This window comes from Benincasa hispida, chromosome 9, assembly GCF_009727055.1.
Source record: "Benincasa hispida cultivar B227 chromosome 9, ASM972705v1, whole genome shotgun sequence".
In the NCBI taxonomy this organism is placed as follows: domain Eukaryota; kingdom Viridiplantae; phylum Streptophyta; class Magnoliopsida; order Cucurbitales; family Cucurbitaceae; genus Benincasa; species Benincasa hispida.
In genome coordinates this window covers 34,329,603-34,342,429 of record NC_052357.1, presented here as the reverse complement: position 1 = coordinate 34,342,429, position 12,827 = coordinate 34,329,603, and the positions used below count along the sequence as shown (strand labels likewise).

Sequence of the window (12,827 nt, the reverse complement as noted above, 5' to 3'; positions counted from 1 at the left end):
ATTAAGCAATTTTGCTAAACCACTTTAAAATTTTGTGTTCTTGTTCTTTCTTCTTCTTTCACTCCATAAGTTTCATTATCTTCTTCTCCTTTTCTTGCTCAAACCTTCATCAATTTACTATTCTCCATTGTTGAATACCTAAAGGAGAGAAAAAGAGAAGTTTCATATCTGAAATTTACATGTAAATGAAGGTTGGGAGTAACTCAATCTAAGTTATTTTGATTTCCAAGTGTAAACCACATGTGTGTTGATTGGAGTAGATACGTGGTGTGTTTTTCTTCTACATACGGACTTTAATTTAGGCAGAGCAATTAAGGATTTGAATTAGTTATGCACAAAAATTGCTATCAGAGCCATCGAAAAATCAAGATTTAGATCTTTGAAGATTATGAAACGGAGGAGTGCACTCTTGAATCTCAAGAATGGTTGCAATTAGATTTAAAATTCAGAAATTTGAGGGGAAAAGTGACTTTTAGTTGGGAAAAGAAAAGATCAAAGTTGTTCTTGGACAATAGAAGGCTCTTTTTGCCATTATAGATCCTATAAAGCTTCCAGCTACTTTGACAAATGCAAAAAAAAAAAAAAAAAAAAAAAAAAAAAAAAGGACTATGGGGGAAATGCTTATGGAACTATAGTTTTAAATGTCATAGACAGTGTATTAAGACAGATAGTCGATCAGAAAAATGTCTATAAACTCTGGAATATGCTAATCGAGATTTATCTCAATAAAGATATTCCAAATAAAAAATTTCTAAAGGAAAGATTCTTCACATACTGGATGGATGCTTCAAAGTATTTAATAGATAATCTAAATCATTTTAAAATATTTTCTTTAGAGTTTAAATAAATGAGAGATAACATAGGTGAAGAAAATGAGGCATTCATTCTTTTATATTCACTACCAGAGTGATTTAAAGATGTTAAAGGTGGCTGTGAAGTATGGAAGAGAGAAGATTACAACAGAGGCTATAGTCTTTGCAATAAAAGTCAGAGAACTTGAATTTCAAATGGCCAAGAAAGAACAAGAAGTTGCTGGGGGGTTGTTTTCTAAAGGAAATACCAAGAATCCTAGAAAAGGAAAGCATAATGGTGAAGATAAATCCAAGACTAAATGCCATTTTTTATCATAGAGTGGGTCACAGGAAGAGGGATTGTTATTCTTTGAAAAGGAAGATGAATTATAAAATAAAAGGGAAAAACAAATAGAGGTAGTAGTCATATGTGGATGCCTTTGCAGGCACTAATGAGTGTGCAAGTCAAAATCCTTTGAGACACAAGATTAGGTAATAGACTTCAGATGTTCAGTACATATGGCACCATTTAAAGGGTGGTTCTGTATCTACAAAAAGTGGGATGAACGACTGATTTACATGGGGAATAACAACACATGTAAGATAGTGTAGATTGTTGTTCATCTAAAGATGAAAGATAGTTCAGCAAAGCTTATTAGGAATGTGAGGCATGTTCCTACCTTAAAGAAAAATCTCCTATCATTAGGAATGTTTGACTCTATAGGATGTGAGTATAGGGGAATTGAAGAAACCTTTGAGATTATAAAAGACTCAAAGGTGGTACTTGTGGCAACAAAAATCAATGGCTATATGTTATCAAAGATGTATAGATGACACAATCAACCTTGATTGCTTCAGGTGGAGAACCTACAAAAGATGAGATATGGCACAAGAGGTTATCATACATTAGTGTCAAGAGGGCCTTAAGTCCTAGACAAACAGGGTATATTACCTAAAGAAGTTGGTGATGTTGGGGTTGATGCCCTAAATCTCATGGGTCCTCTAGTTTATAATTGTAATGTACAAATGATATATTTATTTAATAAAATTTAAGATATTTTATTCGACATTTAGTAGCATCAACCCACAAATCCAATATACTAACATTCAAGGTTATCTTCTATAGCTTATGAAGGAACTCTAAAATTAGAGGACCTTTGAGCAGAAACAAATCGTTCTAAACTTCATTGTGAAAGACCTCAAACATTTACAATCATACTTAAGAGATTATGCATTAATAAATAAATTATAGCATGCATCGAATCAAATACAAGGGATCGAGTGAAAAAACCTTTGAATAACTCTTTCTTCACATATTTTCCTCTCAATCGTTCAACAGGGCAGCAAACAAGAACTCAAATGCAACGATCAAGAAGTCGAACTCGACTCCCTCGAACACCAGCAATGAGTTTAACTCAATCCTCGATCAATTGAACACAACCAGATTACCTTGGTATTCTCAGTGTGAGAACCTAAGAGTTGTGGACTCTGTATGATTTTGGATAAAGGGATGGATTGGAGTAAACGATCGAGTAGATGATCGAATAAACGATTACACAACCATGTAGTAGATGAAGTCTATCGTATAGACGCAATGCTCGATCGTGTAGAAACGAGTACTATCGTATAGTAAACTCGATGCTCGATCATTTAGTCTTTGTAAAACTATCATGTGGTAAAACTCCTTTTATTCCATAGTGAATTATGTGAGCGATGTTTCGACTGAATGATTTCAAAAACTAATTTTCATTTTATTTCACAGTTACCATAAAATCGTGCATAACCACCCACTAAGGTCGGTTATTTAGAAACATAAATATTAGTTATCATATAATTAATAAATTATAAATAAATACAATAATTAACTTATCATATTATATTTATAACCTATAGCTTTAATATTGCATCATATGCATCATATAAACCATAGTTCTTTTACTATTTTATAGCATTTAATATAAATCACATTTATATTAATTCATCCAATCTAATAATTTATCAAATACATTATATCAATTATATCATATATAATTTAATTAATTTAATTATATCATATATAATCAAATTCCCTCTTATTAATTCGAACATTTCAAACTAACCAAAAAATTGATTCTCAACTTGAATCCATTGAGCTACCAAGGGGACCTAGCTTGAAGCTCCAACGGTACGTGAATAACTAACTAAACTCTTTAATCACAATATCCACCATCCGTTAACTGCCAAGCACTCCACTAAAGACCAACAGTTGCATTCTTCGCACTACAGGTATATTTCTATGTCCATTAGATATAACTAATCAACAATGCGATGATCCTTCACAAATTGCTCATAAGTATAACTGGGCCAAATTACCATTTTGCCCCTGTAGTTGTATCTAACTCCTTAAGTACCACTGATTCCTCTAATGAACAATAAGTCATAGTCCCACTATGACTAAGTTCTCTCTTCTCAAGAGAGGGTGTGGCCACTATATTCAAGCCCTAATGAACAATAAGTCATTGTTCAAGCTCTGGAATTAGCCCTTAAGAGAACAATTTATGTATTTGCCCCAGCATTGAGGAAGAAGTGAATTCCGTCTTGTGAAGCTGAGTTCCCAGCTCCCCAATCAAACGAATCCCCAAAATGATTGGTTTGTTAATTGTGCAATCTGGCCACTCTCACCCATACAAATCAAAGAACCGCCTTCATGAGCAGGAGTTCACAACTCACACAGGATTCAAATCATGTCACCTATGGTCATCCTAGTGAAATGTAAGTCTCTATTATCAACGGTGTTATATAAAGAGACTAAACATTTTATGGTCTGGTCTTATACAAACTCTTTGGATAGGATACTTCTGCTCGTATATCTCCACATGAATGACCAGGATCAGATCATTTGTAGCACTTTACAATACTTGTAACACCTAAAAAGCGGGTCGTATCCATAGTCACCAGGATAAGGAACCCAACCTTATCCATCTACTACAGACCATTTAGATTATTATTTAAACAAGATACACCTGTATGTTTCTATATACTTGTTTAAATGTATATAAAATAACCTCGGATTTTAGTTTATTGGGTTGATTAAATACTTATAAAATAACAATTATTTTATTAATAACAATATGTTTATACATAGTTAACAAATTACGAGATTACAAGGAGATTTAAGACACTATTTCCAACAGTTTAAACATGCATGTAGAGACATACAGGTGGATCATGTTTAAGTGATAACCTAAATGGTCTATAGTAGATGGATAAAGTTGGATACCTTATCCTGGTGACACTACGAATACGGCCTACTTTGTAGATGTTACAGTTGTTGTAAAGTGCTACAAATGATCTGATCATGATCATTCATGTAGAGACATGTGAGCAGGGGTGTTCTGTATAAAGGCATTTGTATAGCAACAAACCATAAAATGATTAGTCACATTATATAGCACCATTCATAATAGAGACTTATATTTCACCAGGATGACCATAGGTGACATGACTTGAATTCTGAGTGAGTTGTGAACATTTGCCTATGAAGGTGGTCCTTTGATTTATATGGGTGAGAGTGGTTAGATCACTGACTCAATAAGCATACCGTTTTGTGGATTCATCATATTGAGGAGTTGAGAACATAACTATACAAGACGGAATTCACTCATTCTCTAACGTTTGAGTAAGTAGATAAATTGCTCTCTTAAGGGTTGATTCCAGGGCTTGAAAAATGTGACGTCACACCCTCTCTTGGCCCAAGAGGCATTTGGTCATAGTCTGGCTATTTCTTATTGTTCACTAGATGGATCAATATACTTAATAAGTTAGATGTAAATATAGAGGCAAAACGATAATTTTTGTCCAGCTGTACTTGCGAGCAATATGTGAAGGTTCATCTCACTATTGACTGGTTATATCCAATGAACACAGAAATATATCTATAGTGCAAAGAGTGCAATTGTAGTTCTTTAGTAGAGTAATCAGCAGTTAATGGACGTTGAATAACTTACTTACAGAAGTTTAATTAATTATTCAAGTACCATTGGAGCTTCAATTTATTGGTCCATAAGGTCTTCTCTGTAGCTTAACAAGAATTACTGATAATTAATTTTTGATTAATTTGAACTGTTCAAATTAACTGAGAGAATTGATTATATGTGATTTACTTAATTTAAATTAATTATATGTGATATATAATGTATTTGATACATTCTGATATAGAGTTCATTTTGAGATGAATTAAATATTCAAATTATATGAATTGGATTCATATAATTAAATTTAATATACATATGATTTATATTAAATACCACAAATGATTCAAATGTTAATTATATGGATGAAATTCATATAATTAAATTTAGTATAAATTTTATTTATATTAAATACTATGCACGTGTGAGAGAAATAAAAACTATAGGCTATATTGTATTTGATACAATATAAAAACTATAGATTGTGTATAATATTCGATATAACATATAGTTTAATATATATTGTATTTTAAGTTTGTTATCATATAAATATATTTAAATTTTTTATTATATTTCTTAAAAATTAAAATTTGAATTTAATTTTGCGGGGAGTTATAACACCTTTCCCCCGTTTTCTCTCGTTTCATAGACGTGTGTTGGAGGGGTTGGATCTTCTTCTTTTTTTGGTGTCATAGATAACAATCACTTGGATAATCAAGATCTCATATAATGTTTTTCCCTCTCCAAAAATATTCTCCCACTTTCAAAATCTCAGAGCTCATACAACTTCTGAGAATTCTAATCCTAAGAAGAATACAGAAGCAACTCTTGTTATAGTATCCTCACTGACATGTTCATGAATGTTTGGGAAAGGGAATTTGGTGAAGAAGAAGAAATTTTTCTTCAAGGGTACGTATTTCTCCTAACCTTAAAATTCTCCTTCATTAGCATGCTATAAATTTGTGTTTCTACATAATTCTTCTTTTGTAAATTTCAATTATATGTAGAACTTAAATTGGTAATGACTCCCACTTCTGCTACGGAACTTCACCATTTCTTCAAGTGATAACTTGCAATTTTGTGAGCATTGCATACTTGGAAAGGCTATATTAGGCAGACTTTTCCAAAGGGACAACACACTACAAAGATAATTTTGGAGTATATGCATTCTGACCTATGGGGTTTAGCTCACTCACCCTCCTTAAGTGGTGTAAGGTACTTCTTATCTTTTTATTGATGACTTTTTTTTTTAAGAAAAAGTTGGCTTTATTTCTTAAAAGCAAAAGATGAAGTTTTTGGAAAATTTAAAAAGTGGAAAGCCTTAATTAAGAGCAAACTTTTAAATCAAATTAAATATTTGAGAACTGACAATGGATTAGAGTTTTGTGGAGAATACTTCATCAAATTTTGTTGGGAAAATGGAATTGTGAGGCATAAAATGGTGAAATATACACATAAACAAAATGGGTAGCGGATAAACTCGATAAACAATGCTTGAAAGAGTTAAATGTCAGCTATCCAATTCTCTTTTACTAGAAAAATATTGGACGGAACATGTCTCCTACACTATCTACACCCTAAATAGATGTCCACACAATTTCATTGAGCGGAAAACACCTAAGGAGAAGTGTATAGGTCACCTTCCCAAATTGGACCACTTGAAGATTTTGGGAGTCTAGGGCATGTGCATCAAAGTCAAGGTAAATTGAAACCAAGGACTGTAAAATGTATGTTTTTGTGCTTCACACAAAGAGTTAAAGGCTATAGGTTGTGGCACCCTATTGAAAGGAAGTGCATTAACAGTAGAGATGTTGTCTTCGTAAGAATGAGATGTTCATGGTGACTGAACATAAACCTATTCCTATGCCTGAAACTAGTAACACAAGATTTGAGGTGGAATACTCAAATGACCTTGGAACTTGTTCTTCTCAACAAAATTTAGAAATTGAAGAAGATGAGCCTCTTGAAGTTGAGGAAGAAGTGACTAATGAACAAGCATACCTACAAAACTATTCGTTAGTAAGATGTAAAGAAAGAAGAACTATAAGAATCCTTACTAGATATGGTGAATCATATTTTGCGAGTGTTGTCTTAAGTGCTGCCATTTCTCTAAGTAATATTGAACCTATAAGCTTTGAAGAAGCTACTAATAGTTATTATGCTAGACAATGGATTGAGGCCATGAATGAAGATATGAGGTATCTCAATCTAAATGATATTTGGAAGCTCATATCCTTACCTAAAGGGTACAAATCTATATCTTGTAAGTGGATCTACAAGTTCAAAGAAGAGATACCAAGGGTCCAAAAGTCTAGATTCAAGGAAAGACTTGTACCTAAAGACTTCACAGAGAAAGATGGCATAAACTACCATGAAGTGTTCTCACCAATGGTAAAACAAACATAAATTAGGCTACTCCTTTCCATAGTTGTACAAAAGGACTTAAAGTTAGACCAATTGGAAGTTAAAACTGCTTTCCTACATGGTTATCTAAATGAAACCATCTACATGAAGCAATCACAAGGTTATGTGAAAGAAGGGAGAGGAAAACCTAGTTTGTCTATTAAATAAGTCAATCTATAGTCTCAAACAGTTATCTAGATGTTGGTGTTACAGATTTGATAAGGTCGTGTCAAAAGCTTGGGTTCAAAAGAAGCTCCTATGATGGCGTGTCTACATTAATACAAAGAGTTTTGAAGATACGGTGTATCTACTTCTCTATTTAGATGACATGAGATTATCAGGAAGCTCTAAGAAAGATTTTGGACATGTTAAAGACCTTCCAGAGAAAGATTTTAACATGAAAGACTTAGAGGAATCAAGAAGAATTTTGTGAGTTGATATTGTTAGAGTTAATGCCGTAAATCGAGTGTATCTTGTAGTTTGTAAAGTCAAGTAATGTATATAATAAAATAAGAGGTATTTTATTAATGTTTATACTACATTAATTCAATCCAATAAACTAAGATCCAAGGTTATTTTATGAAATTTAAACATATATGTAGAGACATACAGGTGAATCATATTTAATTAATAACCTAAATGGTCTGTAGTAGATGGATAAGGTTGGGTACCTTATCCTATTTACACTAGGACTACAACATGCTTTATAGATGTTACAATTGTTGTAAAGTTCTACAAATGATCTGATCATGATCATTCATGTGGAGGCATGCGAGCGAGGGTATTATATACAAAGAGTTTGTATAAGACCGAACCGCAAAATGAATAGTCTCTCTATATAACACCGTTGCAAGAAGAGACTTACATTTCACTAGGATGACCATAGGTGTCTTGACTTTGATCCTGAGTGAGTTGTGAACTCCTTCCTGTCTATGAGGGCAATCCTGTGATTTGTATGGGTGAGAGTGACATTGTTAGTCGACTTAACAAGCCTACCATTTTAGGGACTTGTCCGAGTAGGAAGATAGGAACACAACTAAACAAGATGAAATTCACTCATTTCCCGACCTTAAAGAAAGTAGATAAATTGCTCATTTAATAGCTGATTCATGGTCTTGAATATTGAGGCCTCAACCTCTCACTGGCTCGAAAGGTGGTAGTTTATAGTTGGACTATAAACTATTTGTTCATTAGTGGGATCGGTGGTATTTAAGACGTTTGTTGTAACTACAGAGGTAAAACGATATTTTAACCCAGCTATAGTTATGAGCAATTTGTGAAGGTTCGATTTGTTGCTGATTAGTTATATCTATGGACACATAAATAAATCTACAGTGCGAAGAGTGCAGCTACAGTCTTTAGTGGAGTGATCGGTAGTTAATGAAAATAGATTAATTTAATTCAAGAGTTTAATTAATGAATCTTATATCATTAGATCTTTTAATCTGTAGGTCTATAAGGTTCCCTTGTTAACTCACCAAAGGATATATAAGATGAATGGTTTGAATTGTTCAAATCAATTTCATATTAATGAGATTAATATAATATGGTCAATTATAGATGTGATCTATAATTACGAGAGAAAAATATTTGAATGTGTGAAACTCGGATTTCTATTTTCCTTACTTAAGCAAGTGATCTAAGTGATAGTTAAATCCTAAGTTAAGGGGAAGGAAATTTCTAAGTGTTAAGTAGATTTTTCTTTGAATAAATTAAGTTGAGCTTTAATTGGTAAAATTGTGATGAAATTTGTATAATAAGTAAGATGATGAAACAGCTAGTGTGGAATGGGGATTTGAAAAAGAAAAATATGGAAATTGAGTTTTGGGAATTTCGGTTAAGTATAGAGAAGTTATGTGAAATGCGTTATGGCTGAAGAAAGGATTGAAGAACTGAGAAAAATATGGGAAATTATTTTGGGGAAAATCTGAAAAAAATGTAGAAAAGTTGCACGGAGACAAACAATTCGCAGTAGCTAAGAGCGAGATCATTGAGAGCGAGATCATTGAGATCGAGACCAGCGAGATTAGAGCGAAAATGGTAGAGAGCGAGATTGGATAGAAGATGGGAGAGAGCGAGACCAGCGAGAAAGTGGGAGAGAGCGAGAGTAGAGAAAGCGAGATTTTGAGCTAGAAAGTTGGAGAGAGCGAGAATAGAGAGAGCGAGATTTTGAGTGAGAGTGGAGAGAGTGAGACCAGCGAGACAGTGGGAAAGAGCGAGAGCGGCCTGAACATCAGCCACGCCTTGTTCGGTGCTGCATTCAATTGTCATGCCCACGCCTCGCCTATGCATTGAACGGTCGAGCAAGCTTCTGGGCGATGTATTTGGATAATGAAGTATGTTTGAGAAGGTAACAAGCCAACGGGATAATGAAGTACGTTGGAGAAGGTATCCTAGTAGCTCGATACTGAAGTACAAGGAGAAGGTATCTGAGCAGTAGTACCTAATGTGGCCACAGGTGAATAAAGTCAGAGATTGAGCAAAAGGGTTCTCTCTGGACTAGTAGTTGGTGTTGGGATTATTTTACCAGTTATACAATACTTTGATTTGAGAAATGATTTTATTGTTTTATGTTTAAAACAGCTTTATATAATTTACGCTTGGAAATTGTTTATGCTGCATTAAATTATATTTCAGATAAAACTATCTTCTGAAACTATGCATGAGAATTTACTATGTTTTCTCGATCACTCACTAGGCATATGCTCACCCCATTTTCAAATGTTTTTGTTCCCCCCCCCCCATAGGTAGCGGTCAAATCCTCTAAAGACAGCTCAGTATCTACTCTGCCACTAAAGGACCAAAAGACTTGTAACCGTTTGCTAGGTGGTTACTGTTAATATTGTACACATGTCACTATTGTTCATATAGGGAATAGGGTTTGTGGGTTTTGGGACTTGTAAATCTAGGTCTGTAATGACTCTAAACATTTTATGTTTCTAAGTTAATAAACTGTGGGCCTAAAGACGTTCCGTTGCATATAATATGTATTTGGTATCAGAATTATTTCGTAAAAGTTTTTAGGCAGTAAGTGTTAGCCTAAGGGTTGATAACTGCTGCAGTCACGCCCTTCTCTAGGCTAAGAAGGTGGTTTGGGGTGGGGTTTGACAGCTTGGTATCAGAGCATAAGTTTTTTAGACAATTGAGGAATTAGTTGATACCAACTTTGTATTAAAGGATGGGTTATACGTAAGTTTTGGAAAGATTTAAGCTAGCTTAGTACTAAAACATAAGACTTTGGGTGAAAGAGAGAGTTCATGCATTAGATTAAAGTCCAATAGATACATCCCTAACATGTGTACTTAATAATTAGACAAAGATGTTGAGAAGAAGTGGTTGGCGGAGCAAGCAGACTGAGGAGAGGAATATTGACCCTACCAGTGGAGGTCTTGAGGTCTCGTCAGACCCAAATCCGAAGGGGAAAAGAGTTAGAGACTCAGTAGAATAGGAGGCATCTTCTGAAAACGAGTCTAGTACACCAAAACTAGATGTAGAACCCCAGATGGAGGATCGAGTATTCGATAGAATCACTCAAAGATTAGCGGCGAGTGTAGGATCGATCCAAAATGATCCGGAAAAGAAGTTCGGCATCGAGAGGTTGAAAGCTTTAGGAGCCACGACGTTCGATGGAACCACAGATCCATTAGATGCTGAAATCTGGTTGGGTTTGATTGAGAAGTGTTTTAAAGTTATGAGATGCCCTGAGGACTGTAAGGTCGAGTTAGCGACATTCTTGTTGCAAAAAGGGGTTGAAAAGTGGTGGAAAGTGATAGAGGCTAGAAGGAGTCATTTAGAAACTATGACTTGGTCTGAGTTTAGACAAGTATTTGAGGATAAATACTACCGTAGTTCTTTTAGAGATGCGAAGAGGGAGGAATTCCTTAGGCTAACTCAGGGAGTGATAACGGTTGCTGAGTATGAGCAAAAATTTACTGAGTTATCTCAGTATGCCCTTCCGATCATCGCATAAGAGAAGGAGAGGTGTAGGAGATATAAGATGAAAAATACGTACACCCGTTTCCTCTACATCTAATTGGGTGAATTTCACTCAGTTAGTTGAGACCGCTATCCGAGTAGAGGGGAGTGTAACGAAGGAGGATGAACTTCAACCAAGAGAAGGACAGTTTAGAGTGCTTGAAAAAACAAGAAGTGAAAAATTTAGATCCTCGTTCTCTGGACAGTCGAGGATAAGGAGTTTTGGAGGCATGAGCCAACAAAGTTTGAGTCGAAAGAAGTCCAGACCTGTAGCTAAACAAAGTGGTAGATCAGTATCAGGTCATGCTAGTGAGTCGGTGGCTAGTACGGGGAGGAAACCACTTTGTGTAAACTGTGGTAAACCTCATACAGGGGTATGCTACGGTAATAGGAATGTGTGTTTTCAGTGCAGACAAGCTGGGCATTTCAGAAGAGATTTTCCTCAGCTAAGTCATGGAACACAAAATGAACAAAGACAAGGAACACAGATGGTAAACCAACCTAGAACGACCGAAACTATAGGTGAAGGATCGAGTGTAGCTAAGCAGAAAGGGGTAGCTGGACGACCCCAATAGCAACCGCAGCAGCAGTAGGGTAGAATGTACTCTATGACACACCAGGAAGCGGAAGAAGCTCCAGATGTCGTAACTAGTACGATAACTTTATGTAATCAATCCGCTTATATATTATTTGATCCTGGTGCTACACACTCATTCATATCTAGTATGTGTGCATTACATATAGATAAAATACTTGAACGTATGGATGAGGAATTATTTATTTCTACGCCCGTAGGAGATACTCAGTGGTACATGAGTATTATAGGAATTATGAAGTAATTCTTGGAGACCAAAGTTTTTGGGTCGCCTTGATTCCATTAGAATTACTAGAATTTGATGTTATCTTAGGTATGGATTTCCTAAGTAAACACTATTCCACTATGGATTTCTTTAGAAGAGAAATAGTGTTTAGGAAACCCGGTGAAAAAGAAATAACTCTGGTAGGAAGTAAAAGAATACTCCTAGAAAATTTAATACCAGCGGTAAAAGCTAGAAAACTGTTGAGTAAAGAATGTGAAGCCTATTTAGCATCTGTAGTAGTTTCCCAAGATAAGAAACTTAAACCTGAGGATGTACCTGTAGTACAAAAATTCTTATATGTGTTCCCTGAAGAATTACTAGGTTTACTGCCTGATAGGGAAGTGGAATTTACTATTGAGTTAATTCCTGGTACTGCACCTATATCCTAAGCACTATATAGGATGGCCCCAACGGAGTTGAAAGAGTTAAAAGTTCAATTACAGGAACTTGTAGATAAGGGGTACATTAGACCCAGTATATCACCTTGGAGAGTGCCAGTCTTGTTTGTTAAGAAGAAAGATGGTACTCTTAGATTATGCATAGACTATAGAAGTTGAATAAGGTGACCATTAAGAATAAGTACCCATTGCCTCGTATAGATGATCTCTTCGATCAGTTAAAGGGGGCAACAGTGTTCTCTAAGATAGATTTGAGGTCAGGCTATCAGGTCAGGCTATCACCAGTTGAAGGTGAAAGACACAGATGTTCCTAAAAATGCATTCAGAACTAGGTATGGACATTTTGAGTTCCTAGTAATGCCGTTTGGATTAACAAATGCTCCTGCGGTATTTATGGACTTGATGAATAGGATATTCCATTCTTATCTGGATCAGTTTGTGATAGTATTC

The 12,827-nt window shown here is 34.9% G+C and overlaps 1 protein-coding gene across 1 annotated transcript; it reads left to right on the top strand.

The window, feature by feature from the left end:
• Window positions 1–10,646: 10,646 nt before the first annotated feature.
• LOC120084680 lies at window positions 10,647–11,694 on the top strand. The gene is made up of 2 exons (XM_039040488.1): window positions 10,647–10,910; window positions 11,197–11,694. The coding sequence occupies exons 1-2, from the start codon at window positions 10,647–10,649 to the stop codon at window positions 11,692–11,694; spliced, it is 762 nt and encodes a 253-aa protein (XP_038896416.1).
• Window positions 11,695–12,827: the final 1,133 nt, after the last annotated feature.

Bases quoted from the DNA above. Each gene is read 5' to 3' on its own strand.
- LOC120084680 (XM_039040488.1), top strand. From the start codon at position 10,647: ATGGAGGATCGAGTATTCGATAGAATCACTCAAAGATTAGCGGCGAGT. The intron at 10,911-11,196 runs GTGATAGAGGCT...AATTTCACTCAG, and splicing joins GGGTTGAAAAGTGGTGGAAA to TTAGTTGAGACCGCTATCCG.